General features: G+C 42.9%; 2 protein-coding genes and 4 non-coding genes across 6 annotated transcripts; 5 read left to right on the top strand and 1 right to left on the bottom strand.

Annotated features, from left to right (window-relative positions):
• The first annotated feature begins 334 nt into the window (after nucleotides 1–334).
• Nucleotides 335–406, top strand: trnaa-cgc (transfer RNA alanine (anticodon CGC)). Its single transcript has one exon. It is a non-coding gene; the product is annotated as a tRNA-Ala (tRNA).
• A 1,482-nt stretch (nucleotides 407–1,888) lies between these two features.
• Nucleotides 1,889–9,275, top strand: LOC146702306 (putative cationic amino acid transporter). The gene is made up of 7 exons (XM_085469249.1): nucleotides 1,889–2,189; nucleotides 2,273–2,509; nucleotides 2,691–2,908; nucleotides 3,697–3,843; nucleotides 7,239–7,447; nucleotides 7,523–8,286; nucleotides 8,797–9,275. Exons 1-7 carry the CDS (start codon nucleotides 1,889–1,891, stop codon nucleotides 9,186–9,188), a joined length of 2,268 nt encoding a protein of 755 aa, XP_085325375.1. The 3' UTR covers nucleotides 9,189–9,275.
• trnaa-cgc (transfer RNA alanine (anticodon CGC)) lies at nucleotides 4,007–4,078 on the top strand. The gene has a single exon. It is a non-coding gene; the product is annotated as a tRNA-Ala (tRNA).
• On the top strand, nucleotides 4,326–4,397 carry trnaa-cgc (transfer RNA alanine (anticodon CGC)). Its single transcript has one exon. It is a non-coding gene; the product is annotated as a tRNA-Ala (tRNA).
• Nucleotides 5,277–5,348, top strand: trnaa-ugc (transfer RNA alanine (anticodon UGC)). Its single transcript has one exon. It is a non-coding gene; the product is annotated as a tRNA-Ala (tRNA).
• A 3,059-nt stretch (nucleotides 9,276–12,334) lies between the features above and the next one.
• Nucleotides 12,335–17,628, bottom strand: cldn11b (claudin 11b). The gene is made up of 3 exons (XM_085469248.1): nucleotides 17,403–17,628; nucleotides 15,394–15,558; nucleotides 12,335–12,594 (listed from the first exon to the last, which is right to left on the bottom strand). The coding sequence occupies exons 1-3, from the start codon at nucleotides 17,626–17,628 to the stop codon at nucleotides 12,335–12,337; spliced, it is 651 nt and encodes a 216-aa protein (XP_085325374.1).
• Between the last annotated feature and the right edge of the window lie 1,912 nt (nucleotides 17,629–19,540).

Raw genomic sequence — 19,540 nt, 5'->3', positions numbered from 1 at the left:
ACTCATAACCTTTGGTGATGACCAACTCCTGTTTCCACACCTTGGCTCCTGCGATAATGCACATGATTAATTGTGGGTCAACGACCTCCTTCAGGAACAACCCTCACCAGGACTCTTTACCAAATTGTTTTAAGACTGAAAAAGCCTCTTAAGAAGTGAAACATCTTTACAAAACTTCATGAAGTCCAGTTACTTTCCCCCCCAAAGCTGCTGAGAGTTGCCTTGAACTTGGTTGCCTGACCAAGTTTTTTCCATCAAGCTTCTGGAGCTTCTTGATTTTTCTTGATCAAAGTTCAGAGATATCAATACTAAACAAATACCCCAGCTGTGTAAAGGGGATGTAGCTCAGTGGTAGAGCGCGTGCTTCGCATGTATGATGTCCTGGGTTCGATCCCCAGCATCTCCAGGTTTTATACCATCAACTTCCAATATATTGAACCTTTGTAAAGCTGCCATCAGTTTGCTCCTGCAAGCTTTGAAAACAGATGCTTTTCCACACACACACACACCTGTTGAGTTCCCAGCCCTGCACACTAACAGAAACAAACATCAGCTCAACTCAAACACACTCTCACAGCACCTCTTTCGTCCCTTCTTTGAGTGACCAATGACAGCTACATGCACACGCCCATGCTCAGCCTCAGATGTTGAATATTTTATCAAAATGGTCACATGGTTTCAGCTCTGAATGATTAAACACGGCCATCTCCTCTCGTCACATATCCACCAGCTCTGCGTTGGACGGAGGAATCTGCCTCAGGAGGGAAACTGAACAGCAAGTGAGTGTGTTGCCTGTGTGCTCTGGTGTGCACGTTCAGACTGCGTGATTTGTGTTTTTATCAGTTTTTAAGCCTCAGACTGTCTCTTTGCTCTTTTGAACCTAGGCTGTTTTTGTAGGGCTGATTTCAGTTTAGGTGTTGACTGAACTTGTATGTTTGAGTATGAAGCTCTAAAACAGATGAGAGCTTTGGACGTGTAGGTGTAGAAGTTCGCCTGTGCGTGATTAAGTTTTAGACTCCACGTCCGAACCTTTCCATCATGAAACAGGATCCTCCTTGGACATCATTAAAGTTTCAGAGAGGGAGTCTCGCTCTAGTGAGTGAGGAGAACTGCTGATGGTATCCCAGCTTCATTAGCATGGAACGATTTTAAAACACACCAGCAGGACCAGAGGCTTCAAAGTTTCAAATGGCTGTGAACGTTTCTTTTGGAAAGCTTGAATACAGAAATGATTAGACACTAAGTGACTACTATGATACTCAAAGTAAGAGATTTAAAGTAACTGCTAAGAGATTCGAAACAACAACAACAAATACCATCCGAGGAACTTCCTAACCACAAAGAGACTCCACGCAATCACAAAAACAAACAAATGACCAGAAATGCACTCAGAATCACTGCACAGAGACTTGTTTAAACTACTTTCGTCTACCCCCTTGTCATAACAGGGCACTGTAGTGGCTAACTCTGTGTCTTTGTTTTGGCAGAGTTTATATGCAGATGCCCTTCCTTATGTTACCCTACAGGGGGTAGAATCAAACAAGCAATCTTTTGCTTCGTCAAATGACCACAGATAGACTAAAAAATGACTCAAAGAATCAAAAAAGATTCAAACTGCTGTCAACAGACTTAAATGATCGTAAAGAGCCTCAAAGAAAACTGAAATGAACACAATCAAGAGATCCAGTCATGTTATCTATCAAACCCTCCACTGTAATCCATGAAGTGCTGCAGTCTGTTCCTTTTCTTTTCACAGAGTTTCTGCGCCCTCTTTAGACTTCTGTTTCATGGAGACTGATGATGATGTGAAAGTATGAGACAGTGACAGGAGGAAGCTGGAAGGAGTGCACAACTCACCAACATTAACAGGTATTAACCAGGGTTAGCGATGGCGGCGTGGCTGGGTCGGGTATCACTGGGGGATGCCTGGTACAACATGTACTCTCGCTTGCTGAGGACCAAACCTGTGGGCTCCATGGCCCACAGCTCAGACGACCTCACCGAGCTCGCGGAGGGGTCGGCGGTCGGGCTGGCCAAAGTCCTCACCACTGTGGACCTGGTCTCCCTCGGTGTGGGAAGCTGTGTTGGCACAGGGATGTATGTCGTTGCGGGGCTGGTTGCTAACGCGATGGCTGGGCCTGGGGTCATTCTGTCCTTCATAATTGCAGCGGTGGCGTCCATACTGTCAGGTAAGCAAAAGTCTTTAAGCATTCTAACCAACCAAACAAAAGATTTAGAACAATCTGGCCACATGTGTGTCTTTTGCGTGAAGGTGTGTGCTACGCAGAGTTCGGTGTGCGGGTCCCCAAAACGACCGGTTCGGCGTACACCTACAGTTATGTGACTGTTGGAGAATTTGTGGCGTTCTTCATTGGCTGGAACCTGATCCTGGAGTACCTGATCGGCACAGCGGCAGGGGCTTCAGCTCTCAGCAACATGTTCGACTCGCTGGCCAATCACAGCATCAGTGACTTCATGATAACACACCTGGGCACGGTCAGAGGCCTCGGTCAGTGCCTCCAAAACTGCTTTTGTGATTTGTTTACCATTTACAGTTTATTTACTTATCTGTTAGAGAGGATAAACAGTTATGTCAAAGAAGATTTACCTCTAAGCTCATTTATGTTATGTTGAATAATAAAAACAATAGTTAATACCTGATGCTTAAACTCTTTGTCCTTCTGTCTCAGGTAAAGGCGAGGACACGTATCTTGACGTTCTGGCTTTGTTCATTGCCCTGGTGGTCACTGCTGTAATCGCTCTTGGAGTGCGTAACACTGTGGGCTTCAACAATGTCCTGAATGTGGTCAACCTGGTGGTCTGGGTCTTCATGATTATCGCCGGACTCTTCTTCATCTCTAGCAGCAACTGGGAGGGTGGCAAGTTCCTCCCGTATGGCTGGTCGGGGGTGAGAAACTGTTTTGCTAAAGGGGCTCTATCAACTAATTTCCAGCTTCCAATCAAGAGGTTACATTCTTTTTTGGAAGATGGGTGCCTTTCTCTGAATGTGCTTCTGTACCTGTCAAAATGGAGTTCTTTCTCCCCAGTGTCACCAATTGCTTGGTCACAGGAAACTGTATGATTGCTGGGATTCCCTGCAAAATATTCTTTCCTATATAAAGCATCTTGAGATGACTGTGTTGTGAATTCAGGCAAATTTAAATTGAATTTTATAAATAGATTGAAAAGTGAAAGTTAAAGAGTCAACTTTTGTGCAATTACAAAGGCTTAAAGTCATCTTGCATGAGTTAGCTTAGCGTTAGCTTTACCCACTGAGCAAATATCTGTTGATCTGAGGTCTGAGGCATTTTTAAACTGCTCAGATCTAAAGTTTGGGTTTAGAGATCACCTAGTCAGAAAAGCAAAAGCATCAAAGCAAACAAACGAGCAGTTCAAGACTTTACATTTTGATCAGTTGTAAAGAGGACATGCACTTCCCAAAAAGCTAACCCACAGACGCTATAACATCAGAAAGATAAAAGAAAGGAAAAAAAACCGTCAGAAGCCTGAACTGACTAGAATTTTTTGTGAATGCATTGACTTCATTATTTTAAACAATTATCCATGTTTAACATGGGAATCTAGCATTAGAACAGCATAATCTTTATATTACAGAGACCAAACAAAAGCAGAATAGGTGCACTTTTTTAAGATGTAAACTGTGAGATCTGTTAGTAACCCGTTCTTTCTGTTCAGGTGATGCAAGGTGCAGCGACCTGTTTTTACGCCTTCATTGGCTTCGACATCATTGCAACGACAGGAGAGGAGGCCAAAAACCCCAACACCTCCATCCCTTACGCCATCACTGTCTCGCTGGTCACCTGCCTCACTGCCTATGTGTCGGTCTGTACAGAGTCCAGCATGTTTGTTTTTAACTCAGCCAAATTAATTTCCCCATCAGATTATTTCTTCTGCCTTTTTAGTCCTGATATGTTCAAGCCTGATGTCAGTTGTGAGAAAACTACACAGTGTAATGCAGCACATATGCGCTTGGAGAAGCTCTGATGGGGATGTAGCTCAGTGGTAGAGCGTGTACTTCGCATGTATGAGGTCCTGGGTTCAATCCCCAGCATCTCCAGTTTTTACCTCTGTCTCTAGGCAATCAAGCTTCTGGACTTGACTACAGCAGACATGTGTCAAGGCTTTATGGCACCAAATGTGTGAGAAGTCCTGAATCTTTGGGTGCTTCATCATCAAAAAACTATTAGGATAACTAAGATACAAATAAATACTAAATCACAGAGGGCCCTTAAATTACTACAAACCAAAACCTTCTGATGAGGCATAAAAATGTGTGAAACAGATGAAGTCTGTTTTCCCAACAAGGGGATGTAGCTCAGTGGTAGAGCGTGTGCTTCGCATGTACGAGGTCCTGGGTTCAATCCCCAGCATCTCCAGATTTTATGCCATCAAGCTTTTGAGCTCTCACGTCTTGCACATGCATAGGGAAGTTTTTCATTTCCTTAAGGTCAGTCTATAATTTGCTTTTGTGAGGTGAGCTCTAATGATCACAAATACACTTAATATAGGTAGAAGAGATTAGGACAACAAAATAAGACTCAAAACACAGAGACGTAAGTGGCCACAAAGAGGCTCAAAATCACTACAAGATGCATATCAGAACTATAAGACAGTCAAACATCAGTAAATAAATAAGTCCCAAATGTTTCGGTGGTTAGGAAATATAAGGTAACTAAAAAAAAACCCCAATATACTTAGAAAATGATCTTGATGCATGCGCAAAAATCCAGGTAAAGAAATCCAGAAAGTGTATTCTGTTCATCTGGACGTTGAGTTTTCAGCGGGAGAAACATCCAAGTGACTTCTTCAGTCTCTGCTGACTGCAGATTTCCCCAACTTATAAACAGCATATCTGCATAATGACCAAAACTAGCACCACTGACTAACAATGGGGCCTGAGGTCAGTTTCATTAACATTAAAATGCAAATTATCATGACCACTGATGAATGGCCATGAGTACCATCCAGAGAGAGCTGGGGAATGGCTCAGTCACAGCATTGTAAGATGGTGAAAAAAGTGTCCTAAGAACCCCTCCTTGATTCAGACATTCAAAATGTCCACGAGATAAAATGGTCAAAAATACACTTAATATGACTACAAGCGACTTATGACAACAAAGAGACTCAAAGAACAAAACAAAACGCAGAGACACAAGTGGCCACAAAGAGACTCAGATGTGCATTAGATAACCACCGAAAACCTACCAGACCAGAGCTTCTGATGGGCTATAAAATTGTTAGCAACACATCCACAGGGGGATGTAGCTCAGTGGTAGAGTGCATGCTTTGCATGTATGAGGTCCTGGGTTCAATCCCCAGCATCTCCAGAGTTTTTCTCGATGTCCAGGCCATCAAGCTTACATTGATTCGGTTAATGAAAAGAACCAGCCTTTTGGGATTTTCCTCATCATCCCAGAAGGTTGATCATAGGTCAGTCTATACATCGCATGCATCAAGACGACCACATAAAGATTCCAAATCACCACAAAACCTTCAAATAACCACTGACATCCTCAAAAGAGTGACTTCTATCTTTTGGATGTAGAAATTATGTTTTGGGTGGCCTCAGTCGGTGACATGATACGGTGAGGCAATGTTTCAGGGGTGAGGTTGTTCTTAGTGAAAAGTTGAGTGGAGAATCTGATTAAGGCTACGTCCACACTAATGCGTTTTTGTTTGAAAGCGCATCGTTTTCTCTCCGTTTGGCCTCCCGCCCACACCGAGAGAAAACGCTCTCGAAAACGCATACATGTGAAAAAGGTGCTTTTGCGTCACAGTGTGGACAGGACTTTTTGAAAAAAATGACACATTTTAGTAATGTGATGCAGTCATGTGACCAATTAAACAAAGATAGCGGAGGGCATTATGCAGCAGTTGTTTTGTTTGACAGCCCTATCAAAGATTCATATCAGTCTGCAGATGCTCCAGATTGCTTTTCTTCAAATTCTTTCATTCTCACTCGCTTTTGCATCTTTGTACATTTGTGTTACTCGCAGCAACAACTCCACCTCATTGTTAGTCCATTTAAAAAAACTCGGTGCTTTTCCTCGACATTCTGCCGCGACGTTTCAAAGAGCTGGAAAGTAAATACACGGCAGACAGAAATGAGGCAGGCCGAATGTTCTTGCGTTTCATGTGTGCGCAGTACTGGAACGTGAGCGTTTTCATCCGTTTCAATGTGGACGCACATCTCTGTGAAAACGACTGAAAACGATAGTGTGGACGCGGAGCACTTTCAGACGAAAACGCCGTTTTCAAATCTATCCGGGCTAGTGTGGACGTAGCCTAAGTCCTTGAAAAAGTGGTTTCACCCTAAACCTCTGATGATGACCCACGCCTTTTCCACACCTTGGCTCATGTGATGAGGCACATGATTAATAGTGGGTCAACGACCTCCTTAAGGGACAATCTCACTAGGGTTTAAATACCCAGGACTCTTCACCATTTTGTTTTAGAACTGAGAAAGCTTCTTGGATGAGAAGTGACGCATCTTTACAAAACTTCATGAAGCTCCTTATACTAAAATGATCTAGATGACTGACCTATGACCTACACTGATAGTGTCATGTAGCAACACTTAGGAAACACACACTTAAGGGGATGTAGCTCAGTGGTAGAGCGCAAGCTTTGCATTTGTGATGTCCTGGGTTCAATCCCCACCATGACAGCTTTTATACCATCAAGCTTCTGAACTTCAACGTATTGATGCGTTCTCAATCATCCAGGTAAGTAAATCTCCGAAAGATGACTCTGTTCATCTGGACGTAATGTTTTCAGTGGGACAAACGTTTTGTCACTCATCCAAGTGACCAGCCCACCGAAGGAACAATGGGCTGGGAGGTCATGGGTTTCAGTCATTATGCAAATTGTAAAAAAAGTACTGCTGGTATTTACAATAAGAGTGCAATGACAAGACTCAGAGATCTGACCCCGTGGCATGTGTATTTCCACGAGTTTGTATTTGTGAAATGATTCGATTGCAAATGTTCCAAATGTCACAGATACTGTTGAGAGCGTTGGTGCAGTGACTCTAACAGCCACATCTCCTGATGTAAGACAGTATCAGCCAGTTGAAAGATATACTGTAAGAATATCTGCATCACATGTGACCTCTTAATCACCTTTATCTAAGTGTTCATTCCTGATAAAACGGTGATTGTAATAATAGATATATGATAATAGAGTCTCTCACACCTCTGCATTTTTTTATTTCACAGGTGAGTGTGATCCTAACTCTCATGGTTCCCTATAACCTGATCGACGTCTCGGCTCCTCTCATGGAGATGTTTGCTGTGCATGGCTTCATGTGGGGGAAGTACACTGTGGCTGTGGGCTCTATAGCTGGACTCACCGTCTCTCTGCTTGGCTCCCTGTTTCCGATGCCCAGGGTCATCTATGCTATGGCACGGGACGGACTGCTGTTCAGGTGAGGAGGTACATGAAAACACACAGCCAGCTTAAGGAGTTTTAATAAGAAATGTTTCTGTGTCTGTGTTTTAAGGTTTCTGTCTCACGTGACTGCACTCACACACACTCCCACGGTGGCGTGTGTGGTGTCGGGGAGCCTGGCGGCCGTCCTCGCTCTGCTGGTGAGCCTCAGGGACCTGATTGAGATGATGTCCATTGGCACCCTGCTGGCTTACACTCTGGTCAGCGTGTGCGTGCTGCTACTTCGCTATCAGCCTGACGAACAGACCGACACACATCAGTTTGAGTCTGAAGTTCAGGACATGGACGGCCTGAAGCACGAAGATGCCAAAGACGATCAGATCTTGAGCGAGAATGACGGGTCATCTTCTTACCACACCGGCAGGACGGAGGGGGAGGGAGATGACTCTGATTTTCATACAGGCCACCCCTCACTGCTGAAAAGGCTTCTGGGAGGTCATTACTACACCCTGCGGCTGCGTTTGGGAATGCCTGATGCGTCAGTTCGACCAACCCCAGCCACCGGCCGCATAGTGACCAGATGCACTCTCTCCCTCTTCTTCATGTCCTTCCTCCTCTGGTCTACCATCATATTTGGGGTTGAGCAGGGCACAGGTGCTGGGGCAGTGATTTCTGGACTGATGGCAACAATGATGGCAGGGTCATTAGCAAAGCTTTTGATTATGATCATACAGCAACCAGAGAGCACCAGGAGCCTGCCCTACATGGCACCATGTGTCCCCTTTGTCCCTGCAGCAGCCATATTGGTCAACAGTTACCTCATGCTTAAACTGTCTCCACTCACCTGGGCAAGGTTCACCATCTGGTGCCTCATAGGTGAGCTGAAACAATCTTGATAATAGAGTGTTGTAGATTTGAAATGGAGCATTAATCAGTAATTCAATGACAATCAGTTTATTTAAATATCGAGTTATATATTAAAAGGAGAAAACACCAGTTCTGCAGTTGCCTGCTCGGTCAGATAGGTGATAAAGCAGTCGTTTTGTTATCTGGTTGCTTGGTTGGCTGGTTAGTTGCATGACCTGTTGACTGATAGGTAAGTTGTTTGGTTGGCTGCTTGACTACTTGCTTGGTTTATTCGTTGCTTGGTTGGCTAGCTTTTTGATTCGCTGGTTGGGTACTTTGGTTGCTCTGATGCTTGGTACAAACGTTTTTAAGATGCAATAAGCCCGACAAAGGAGAGAGAAAATGCTTTACATGTGAGGTATCCAGGATTTTGTAAGAGCTTTGTAATTCTCTTCATATGGAATTCATAAAGGTTGACAATCCTACACAAACTGATCTCTGTACCTACTGACCCACCCTCTACTGCATATCCATCCTCAGGTCTGTTGATCTACATTTGTTATGGAGTGTGGCACAGCACGCTGGAGCTGAATGCTCGGGAGCAGCAGGCACATGCCAGTTCCTACCAGCGCTATGACGACCACTTGGATGACACCGTCTCCCCCGGTGACGACCTTTACACCCAGGAGCAGGACGAGAGACCGTATCAGGGGTGGTCTGCACCCGAGGAGAGAGGATACCACTACCAGCAGGGAAATCAACACGAGATCCAATACGAGGACCAAGAGAGCGGAGAGCAGGAGCAGAGCCAGTATGAAGATAATGGGGACCAGTGTGGATACCAGTCTGGAGCAGGAGGCCAGTATATGGAGACAGGCAGTAGGTCCAAGGGAAGGACCAATTATGGGTTTAATGATGAAGAGGAGAACTGAGTAATATGAAAGAGTGAATAAAACGTACGTATGAGGCAATATTTTAATGTTTGTGGAAGCTTTTATGAAAACTGGGATCAGATATCAGCAGAGGAAGGAGGGCACTGAGAGAAGCCAACAGCAGATGCAGAAGCTTCAAAACAGTTTAACCTGTTTGGATCGAAAGCAACTGGACTTCTTTACTCCAGCTTCTGCAACCTTTTGGACGAGAAGTGAAATGTGTTTGAGAACTTAAAAGAAGTCCAGCTGCCTTTGAAGATCTACCTGTATGAGCACGAATGTACACAAACACCCACCTGCCTCTGACAACCTGACAGTGACAGCAACCGTTAATGAAACAAGTTGGACTTGTGTGAGAAGAAGTGTTGTTACAAAACAAACCTGCCTTAATCTTACTTTATTCTTTTTCTATTCTTTAAATAAATAAAATGGTAAATGGCCTGTATTTATATAGCGCTTTACTAGTCCCTAAGGACCCCAAAGCGCTTTACACATCCAGTCATCCACCCATTCACACACTGGTGATGGCAAGCTACTAAAGTAGTGCTCAGCCGAGGTTCAAAAGAATCCAGACTGTGTAGACGCCCATCTGTTGTTTAAATCAAGACGAACTGAGCATGCTTGAGTGAGATGCTTATCTTTTTAAAGTTAATTTCCTGTTATTTTTAACAGGCACAAGCACCGATACTATATAAAGCATTTTTATTAGCACTACTCATGTGCTGCATGTCTTCAGGCTAACGTTTTAGACACCAAAAGGCTTATGACCTTAAGATCAGGACCTTTCCATAGTGACTAATCCCAACCATACCCAAACATGTTAATGACTAACCTCGTGTGATGATGGATCATCTTAGATGTTCTCTTAACTGAAGTTTGGTCTTTTTTTAGCATCTTCTTCGAGCTGTATGAAGGCATTTTCTCTGCCAATCAGGCCAACATGAACTTTTACTGAGAACAGTTTAACCCTTATTGTCCATCTTCCCAGTGCTGATGTGTTTATATTAACCTAACCATAGCTTTGTAGACAGCCACCAGTTAGTACATCATCATGTCTCAATTAGTCCCAAAGAATTTGGACTAATTACCATACAGCATTTGCTCTGAACCAAGCTCATATTAAATGTTTATACTTTTTGTGCCTAAAGGTCACTCAGGCCACTTGCACGTGGTTCTTTGCAGTATCACTGCTTCCTTTTGCACATTCAGGTCTTCGTTGTCTTCTTTTCTGCTTCCCATAGCCGTTCACACAAGTCTGTTCAGAGACAGTGAACAGCACACGCTGGTTTAGCTTTTCCTCTGGTTTTGTTTGAGTTCTTTGTTTACGCTCTTTAATTGTTTTGGGGTGAATGGTGTTATTCAGTGTCTGTTGTGGAAAGTGCAGAAATAAAGAGAATTTGAAGCAGCAGTTTGTCTAATCGGGGTTTTATTGCGGCTTCTCTCACAGATAGAAGACGCTGAAGTGTTATCATTCCAAATTTAAAGGAGCTGTGTGAGCCGTCAATGGCAACTGCGGTAATTATTGTGTTCCTAGCATCAGCCAAAGGCTAGGATAAGTAGAGGTGAGTGGATCAATCCAAATATCCATAGTGTTAAGTGGTCATTGAAATGTGTTCAGAATTTGCAAATTAACAGTGAGTCATATAAACCTCTCTGCCCCACATAAGCTGCCTTTATAGGTCAATAGTATCAGTACTGGCTCTGTATTTACTTGGTATCGGATCAATACCAAACTTTACAGTATCACACAGCACTAGTGACGAGACAAAGCCTGTCGTGCTCTGATGTACGTAGTTTGCGGTTAATCTGTGCTAGCTTTGCCTCATTTTAGCCAGAAGAGGCTAAACTCTGATGATCTGATACCTACTGTAGAAGAAGACAAACAAAAAATCGTATTTGAAATGGATTCATATCAAATGGAAAACATACAGAAATAATATTCAGTAAAACATAAATTTAAGAAAGCATGAATCTTAATTTAAATGTGTATGGGTGTTTTCAGAGAGCCCAAGAGATTTTAAAGCCTTTTTTCTAAACACAGACAAGAATTTAACCATGTGGGTATGCAGATGATTTATTTTGATTATGCTGTTAACATAAAAGTAAAAAGAAATGATAAAAAAAGTGACAGCCGACTGTGGGGGATTAAATATGAGCTGCAATTTAAAAGTATCATAAACACTAAAGCGACCATGAAAACAACAGTTTGCTATTTATAATGTGAAAACAAAGAGCCGCTGACAACGATTAACTTAGATGGTCACAGCCGGTCAAACAGGGGGACTGTCCTTCCTGACTGAGTAGCTGAAGATGTGAAATATGTATTTATACATGTACAGCAAATGAAATTACAAACAGCTGCAAGCTTTCTGCTAGGCTTCACCTCGGCTCATGGGAGTCCCTGAACTGGACGTCCGAACCATGTTCGTGTGGTTAATTCTACTGACAGACCAATCACAGTCATGACCTCGGGGGCTGGTCATGTGATTGGTTTAGAAACAGTATATTTGAGTTTTAGTTTTTTCCTGTAATGCCAGAGTTTGAAGTTGAGATTGTTTTGTGTAAATTGGATTTGTGTATTCCTGTTTTGACTGATTGTTCTTTCTTCCATCGTGTTACTTTGTATCATTCAGTGAGAGCTTTGTTGTCTCAGTTTTTTTATTTCCTTTTGTACTTTGTGCCTTGGTTTGAGTTTTACTTTCCCACCTTTTGAATATGTCTTGATTGCTTTAACCTGTGTCGTGTTTACCAGCTTTTCTCAGTCTCCAGTTAGTCCTCAGTGTGGGTCTGCCCTGAGTGTTTGTCTTTACATTGTTGTGTTTTGATGCTACTTGTTTTGCTCGTCTTCCTGGCTTTCTATCCCGTTCTTGTTTTTTCATTCAGTATAATAAAACTTTGTCTTTTTTTTTTGTTGCTATTCTGAGATATTTTTGGGACATACACAGATTCTCCAGACTTCCCTAGATTGAGGCCAAAAGATTTTCTGAATGTGAGCTTATTATTAATCCCTCCATTTCCTGCTAACATTCATTTTCATGGTGGATTTTAGTCTTGAAGCAGTAAACAGATAATGGCATGTCTCATCGATGGTGAATATGACTTTAAACTCAAAGAAAACTTGGTTAAAAATAGAGCGCCTGGTTCCTTCACACCCGGGCGCTCTTGGCGTGGTTGGCGGGGGGGTCGAGGAGCGTGGCCGTCCCCCTGTTCCCAGAGTAGTAGAAGCTGTCGTCCCTACTCGGGGTCCCGGGGTCGATGCCCTGGCAGCACAAGATGATGATGCCACCTAGGAGGCAGAGGGCGGAGCCGACCCAGCCGGAGTACAGAGAGAAGCCGAATGACATCAGATCTTCCTCTTTATTAGTGCCGATGGGGAACCAGACGGTAGATATGATGCTGCACACAGCTGGGTTTCAGACATATTTAAACACAAAAGGTGAAAAACAGGGAAAAGAAGAGGTTATAATTTTGTGCTCGGTGCCTCCATCTGTCTGGCTGTCATCCCTGAGTTTGTGGACAGGAACTACCTGTCTTATCTCACAGGAAGCAAAACAGCCTGACAGATCCTGACCCATCATCCTCCTTCCTGCAACAGCTGGGAATGACTCGGGGAAGACCAGCGCTCTATACAACATGCCACATTCACCCACTCTAAACTGAATGCTGTCTAACCAAATTCATACTGCAACAGATGCGTCGGAGAGTAACTTAGGGTTAGTATCTTGCCCAAGGATACTTGCCATGCAGACTGGAGGAGGCAGGGATTGAACCTCCGACCTCCCGATCAGTAGGTGACCAGCGCTACGTCCTGAGCTACAGCCACACGAAGTTCACTGCAGTAAGAGAAAGTCTCTTAAAACGAGAAACTGCCCTCAGAAATCAAATCTGTCCTCTGAAACTGTCCCAAAAAGGTTATTTGAGCACACAAATACAGTGGGGCAAAAAAGTATTTAGTCAGCCACCGATTGTGCAAGTTCCCCCACTTAAAATGATGACAGAGGTCAGTAATTTGCACCAGAGGTACACTTCAACTGTGAGAGACAGAATGTGAAAAAGAAATCCATGAATTCACATGGTAGGATTTGTAAAGAATTTATTCGTAAATTAGGGTGGAAAATAAGTATTTGGTCACCTCAAACAAGGAAAATCTCTGGCTCTCACAGACCTGTAACGTCTTCTGTAAGAAGCTTTTCTGTCCCCCACTCGTTACCTGTATGAATGGCACCTGTTTGAACTCATCATCTGTATAAAAGACACCTGTCCACAGCCTCAAACAGTCAGACTCCAAACTCCGCCATGGCCAAGACCAAAGAGCTTTCGAAGGACACCAGGAAAAGTATTGTAGACCTGCACCAGACTGGGAAGAGTGAATCTACAATAGGCAAGCAGCTTGGTGTGAAAAAATCAACTGTGGGAGCAATCATCAGAAAATGGAAGACATACAAGACCACTGATAATCTCCCTCGATCTGGGGCTCCACGCAAGATCTCATCCCGTGGGGTCAAAATGATCATGAGAACGGTGAGCAAAGATCCCAGAACCACACGGGGGGACCTGGTGAATGACCTGCAGAGAGCTGGGACCAAAGTAACAAAGGTCACCATCAGTAACACACTACAACGGCAGGGAATCAAATCCCGCAGTGCCAGACGTGTTCCGCTGCTGAAGCCAGTGCATGTCCAGGCCCGTCTGAAGTTTGCCAGAGAGCACATGGATGATACAGCAGAGGATTGGGAGAATGTCATGTGGTCAGATGAAACCAAAGTAGAACTTTTTGGTATAAACTCAACTCGTCGTGTTTGGAGGAAGAAGAATACTGAGTTGCATCCCAAGAACACCATACCTACTGTGAAGCATGGGGGTGGAAACATCATGCTATGGGGCTGTTTTTCTGCCAAGGGGACAGGACGACTGATCCGTGTTAAGGACAGAATGAATGGGGCCATGTATCGTGAGATTTTGAGCCAAAACCTCCTTCCATCAGTGAGAACTTTGAAGATGAAACGAGGCTGGGTCTTCCAACATGACAATGATCCAAAACACACCGCCCGGGCAACAAAGGAGTGGCTCCGTAAGAAGCATTTGAAAGTCCTGGAGTGGCCTAGCCAGTCTCCAGACCTCAACCCCATAGAAAATCTGTGGCGGGAGTTGAAAGTCCGTGTTGCTCGGCGACAGCCCCAAAACATCACTGCTCTCGAGAAGATCTGCATGGAGGAATGGGCCAAAATACCAGCTACTGTGTGTGCAAACCTGGTAAAGACCTATAGTAAACGTTTGACCTCTGTTATTGCCAACAAAGGTTATGTTACAAAGTATTGAGTTGTATTTTTGTTATTGACCAAATACTTATTTTCCACCCTGATTTACGGATAAATTCTTTACAAATCCTACCATGTGGATTCATGGATTTTTTTTTTTCACATTCTGTCTCTCACAGTTGAAGTGTACCTCTGGTGCAAATTACTGACCTCTGTCATCATTTTAGGTGGGGGAACTTGCACAATCAGTGGCTGACTAAATACTTTTTTGCCCCGCTGTACATCCCTCTAAAATTAAAACTACAAAATATGTAACACATGTCCTCAACAAACTGCACACTCAGTACTGTGTACTCACAGTGTGCTGACCTCTACACTCTTATCTGAAATCAAAAACATAACAAATCAAATCTGCAGTCTGTCAAATCAAACTCATTCCTCAGATTTATCAATGGCACTGCTATTAAAGCAACATTTCATTAATAAGAGCTGGTTGAATTCTTTGAATACCAAAGAGAGCACCTTCATTGGGTCCTTTACTACCTCCTTATTCTGGATTTTGGTTCTCATCTATCCAGCTTTTATAAAACAAAATGGTCAGAACACATGAAACAAAGTGTCTGAGATTTGCATTTTTCAGTCATCAGCCACTCCTTTAAGTAATCAGATTCTCTGACAGTCTTTTCCCTGAATCTCCTCCACACGTTCCTTCATGATGTCAAGGAAAAGTGATGAGGAAAAGATCTTTTGGACTAATAAACTGCAAACACTGAAAGTCAGTGTAAGTGAAATTTCTCTTTACTTCACTGACAAAAGCTAAAACATTAAACTCAACTAGTGTTTTTGGTAAGTGTTAGTAAAGTAGTAGTTATAATCAAACTGATATAAACACAACTGTGTGTGTGTGTGTGTGTGTGTGTGTGTGTGTGTGTGTGCGGCCTCCTCACCCATAAAGATGAAGAGGACGCCTCCCACTCGGGCGCGGCGCTTCTTCACAGCTGAGGTGTCGTTCTGCAGCCGCACGCAGGCCATGGACATGAGGATCAGGAGCGTGGCGGGGAGACCCAGCAAACAGGCGCAGATCATCAGAGCACGAGCTGTCTGGACGTAGGCTGAGAGGCAGAGAGAGCATCTGTTTGGTTTAACGTTCTCAGCACAGCTCACCTCTGGCACTCAACAAGGCGCTGCTCACATTAGGAATGTGCACACGTGTTGCATGCACCGAAGACAAGAAAAAGATGCAAGAAAAAGCCAGATTACTTTACTCAGAAAGTAATGTCTAATCTTGCTCTGAGTTACAGTCAAACACAGTCTGACGTCACTCTTCATGTCTTCACTGAACACACAGAGAATAAATCCAACGTAATAAAACACTGGTGTTAATGATTTCTCCAAAAGCTCATGAGAGACAAACCCCACTAGGTTTTAAACACCTGGGACTCTCAGGCTTCTGGTTTAGAACTGAAGAGGCTGCTTAAAGCACGCAAAGAAGCCCAGTCATTTTTCTGTCAAGCTGTTAAGATCTACAGAAATCTCAACAACTGTGCAAAAGACCACCAGAAGAAAGCTCAACCTTTGGCAGGCTGGGTCTGTTAACTGGAACCACCTGTCAGAGATGACTGGTATCAGCTTTCTTTGTTAATCCAGGCTAAACGATGACTCGCCCAAAGTGCACATCTAGATAAAAATCAGTCAGCGGGGACAAGGAGGAGAAATAGTCTGTGGCCACCACCTGCTAAACCATTCCTATTTCGGGTTTGTTGTCTCTCCACCTGCTGCACTTTACTTTTGCACTAAGTGGGTGAGATGGATGCCCAGTGCTTTATGCTTCCTAACAACATAGATCAAAATCCCCGAAGTTTAACTGACTGTGTTATATTCTGACGGCCGAGTGTCGTCCTATGTTTTTGAGTAGTGAACAAAAGGCTGATAAATTCCTTTAATTATGTTATGCACTGTTTGGTAAACGTGCAGAAGGTTTGTTTGGTAGTAAACAAATTAAAAGCTCAAAAAGTGGAAAAATTGGCTTTTACATTGTTGTTTATAGTTTGATATGAAACGTGTGAAATTAATAGTCAGTATTTATAATACTGAGCACGAGAATAGAACTATACTCCTATAAACAGAGGACTGAGTAAACATTATTGAAATATGATGAACAATGTTTTACACCATAAAGCAGTTTAATTTAAAGAGTTTAAATAACCAGTTATATTTGTTTCTTTAAATAAAGCTTATAAGTTACCATAGTTTCCACAAGTGTTTGTTCTACACTTCCCATCCTTCCTTTCACAATAAAAGTTATTGAGTACGAGCATAAATTGTGTGATTGCTGTATATCAAAGTGGTCTATAGAAGTGTGTCAAAGCAGTTTATGATCGATTATAGCTTCAAAATAAATATAAATATAAAAAATTAAATTCATATTAAAATGATATTTGACTGATGTTCTTATAAAAGGTAAGACTTATTTACAACATCTTCACAATTTAAAAGGAAATTCTGTCTCTCCTCATTAAATAAACTCTGCTATAAAGTAAGTAAGTACCTAAATGTTCTGATGCTCAAACAAAAACAGCAAAGTTTCTCACAAACGCTGTGAAAAACTGTATTTGTTCATTTTTTATTTGTATTCTGATGAACGAGACTGTTCGATAAACATATTGAATAAACTGTAAAAAGAAAAAATCTCGTTACGAATATATTTTGTTGGTGAACAACAATGCCGGTTTAAATACATGTGTCGATAACTTAATGTTAATAACGTGAAATAACCATTAATATTTAACTGTAATAAATTCAACTCTAAATATAAAGCGTAAACTGTTTTGTTGACACGCAGCCACTCTGCTCACTCGCTGCCTCCCGCAGACCCACGCAGCAAACGTGAGCTAAACACACTTGAAAGATCTCGTCACGCACATCATGTATTAGAGCATTTATTGGCGCATCTCACCGGGCAGTGTGAGGATCTGGGTGAGGCCCACGCAGTGGTGAAGGGACGGGGAGATGACGCACTCTGCCCACAGGCCTCGGGAGCTCAGCTCGTCCATGCGGACGCAGGTGGCCTTGGTGTAGTCGCAGGTCCGGACCCAGTCGTTGGTGGCCGTGGCCACGATCACCCCCACCCAGCCCACTCCGCTGGCCGCGGTGCCAAGGAGTTGCCTGCGCATCTGTGACATGGTGAGCACCGTGCGTCTTTAAGCGCCCCAAAAGAGAAAGATAAAGAAATTCAGCCTGTTTTTAAATTCAGAAACGTGGCAGCTTCTTGAGAGCTTTCCTCTTTTTTTAACGTCTGCGGGAGTTTAAAAAGTTTAAAAATGAAAAATTTTATAGGCCAAAGACTCAAAAAGAGCTTAAAAGCGGATAAATGACTGTGTTATTGTCTAATAAGCAACAAAAAACACCGGAAAACAAAAACCACTGGAATAAAGCAAAAACTGATATATATTCAGAAATAACTGCAGACAGTTTTTCTCTGAGTTGGAGCTTTAAACAACGTTTAAAAAGCTTAAAAGTCTAAATTTAAAAGCAGTCCTGTTCCGTCAGTGCGCCTGAAGCTGATCCACGAGAAAAATGCCCAGAATAAGATTTATCACAGGGTGTGGTGGAAACCGTACTCCTCTCCAAAGCCAATGGGAGCACATGTGAGATCCTAACCTAAACCAGATACGGGGAGAAAGGCAGGCTCAGGCAGAAAAACAAGCATCACCTAAAGCCTTCCTGATGAAGCTAAATCAGTTTAGCTCATAAAGTCCAGAGTTGTCCTCATGTGTCACTCACCTGCACCTCTGTTGCCCTCTGCTGGTGGTCCCGCCATCCCATCAGCAGCACTTCTGCCGAAATCTGCTCAGGTCCACTCAGTTTGGGACATCAGCAGAAATGTTCAGTGAATAAGACGTCTTAAAGTACAGCTTAAAGTATATGGAAGTTCTCAGGTGCTTTATTAAAAACATTAAAAATATTAATATTAATATTTCAAATCTAAACAAAAAAGTTGTCGTTATTCACACCAGTTGATTAAAAATAAGGATTCACAACTAAATATTAGGAAAAAAAAACTTTTTTATTATCATTTTAAACCAATCATTTGATGAAGGTGATTTTCAGCCTGGGTTTGCATTTCCTGGATGACAGGACGGTTTCCCAGTAAAGAATGAAATATATAAAATATATAAAATAGTAAAGTTTCCAAACCTCAAAATCATTTAAAACCTTAACATCTGACTGAAAACGATTTCTGTGTTTGTTCTGTTCTCAGCCAACGCGGCGCCACCATCCTTCAGTAATGTTGAGGTCTGGACTCTGGGGAGGCCAATCCATGACTGATGGTTCCACTGTGTGTTTTTCTGTCCAATATAATACAGCACTTGATTGATCTCTATTACTATTGTTATTTATTTTATTTTACTTTAAGTTATTACAAATTGAACAGAAAGAAAGACTCTGAGAGAATCTGTTGAATCAGCTGTTAAAAGAAGAAAGAAAACAAACAATAGAACAGAATACAGAGATCAAAGCAACGACCTAGATACGTGTAAGTAACAGTAACTACTGAATACTGAATGCTATTGAGCAGCACACAAGACCGACAGCGCACGATATGCTTCAAGGTAGAAGCTGAGGAAGATATAGTTTGTGTCTGTGATCATCCGTGTGCGTGAACGCGCCTGAGTTCAAAAGGTTTCTCCATGTAACGATCTGCTGGAGGCTGTGGGGAGCCATAGCCCCGCCCCCCAGAGCATGAAGCGCTAAAAGTGCTTCTTGATAGTCGTCTCGTCTCTCAGATGTTGTCCATCTGCTGAGGATAGTTTTAGGACCGCTCTAAGCCTCTAAGTCTAAGTTAACCCCAGAGCCCCGCTTCTACACCTGCAGCAGCCAGGTTGTAGGCACTGGGGTAAACTGCACTACGGGGGATCCCAGAACCTCTCAATCGCTCCACACCCCGACAAAGTGGGTCTGATAACCACTACACTGTGAAACTGTGCCAACTTTAACTTTAGCATTTTATGCATCCATGAAACCAGGAGGCGGCCCGACGTTTGCTCCTCAGTGGAACATCTGCTCCACGTGTCTGAAGTGTTTATGCACATT

Source organism: Copadichromis virginalis, linkage group LG9 (genome assembly GCF_057382275.1).
Source record: "Copadichromis virginalis isolate Kocher_CV1m ecotype Utaka linkage group LG9, C_Virginalis_male_GT1.1, whole genome shotgun sequence".
In the NCBI taxonomy this organism is placed as follows: Eukaryota; Metazoa; Chordata; class Actinopteri; order Cichliformes; family Cichlidae; genus Copadichromis; species Copadichromis virginalis.
Note: the sequence above shows the minus strand (reverse complement) of the source record. Positions and strands in the feature narration are given on the sequence as shown.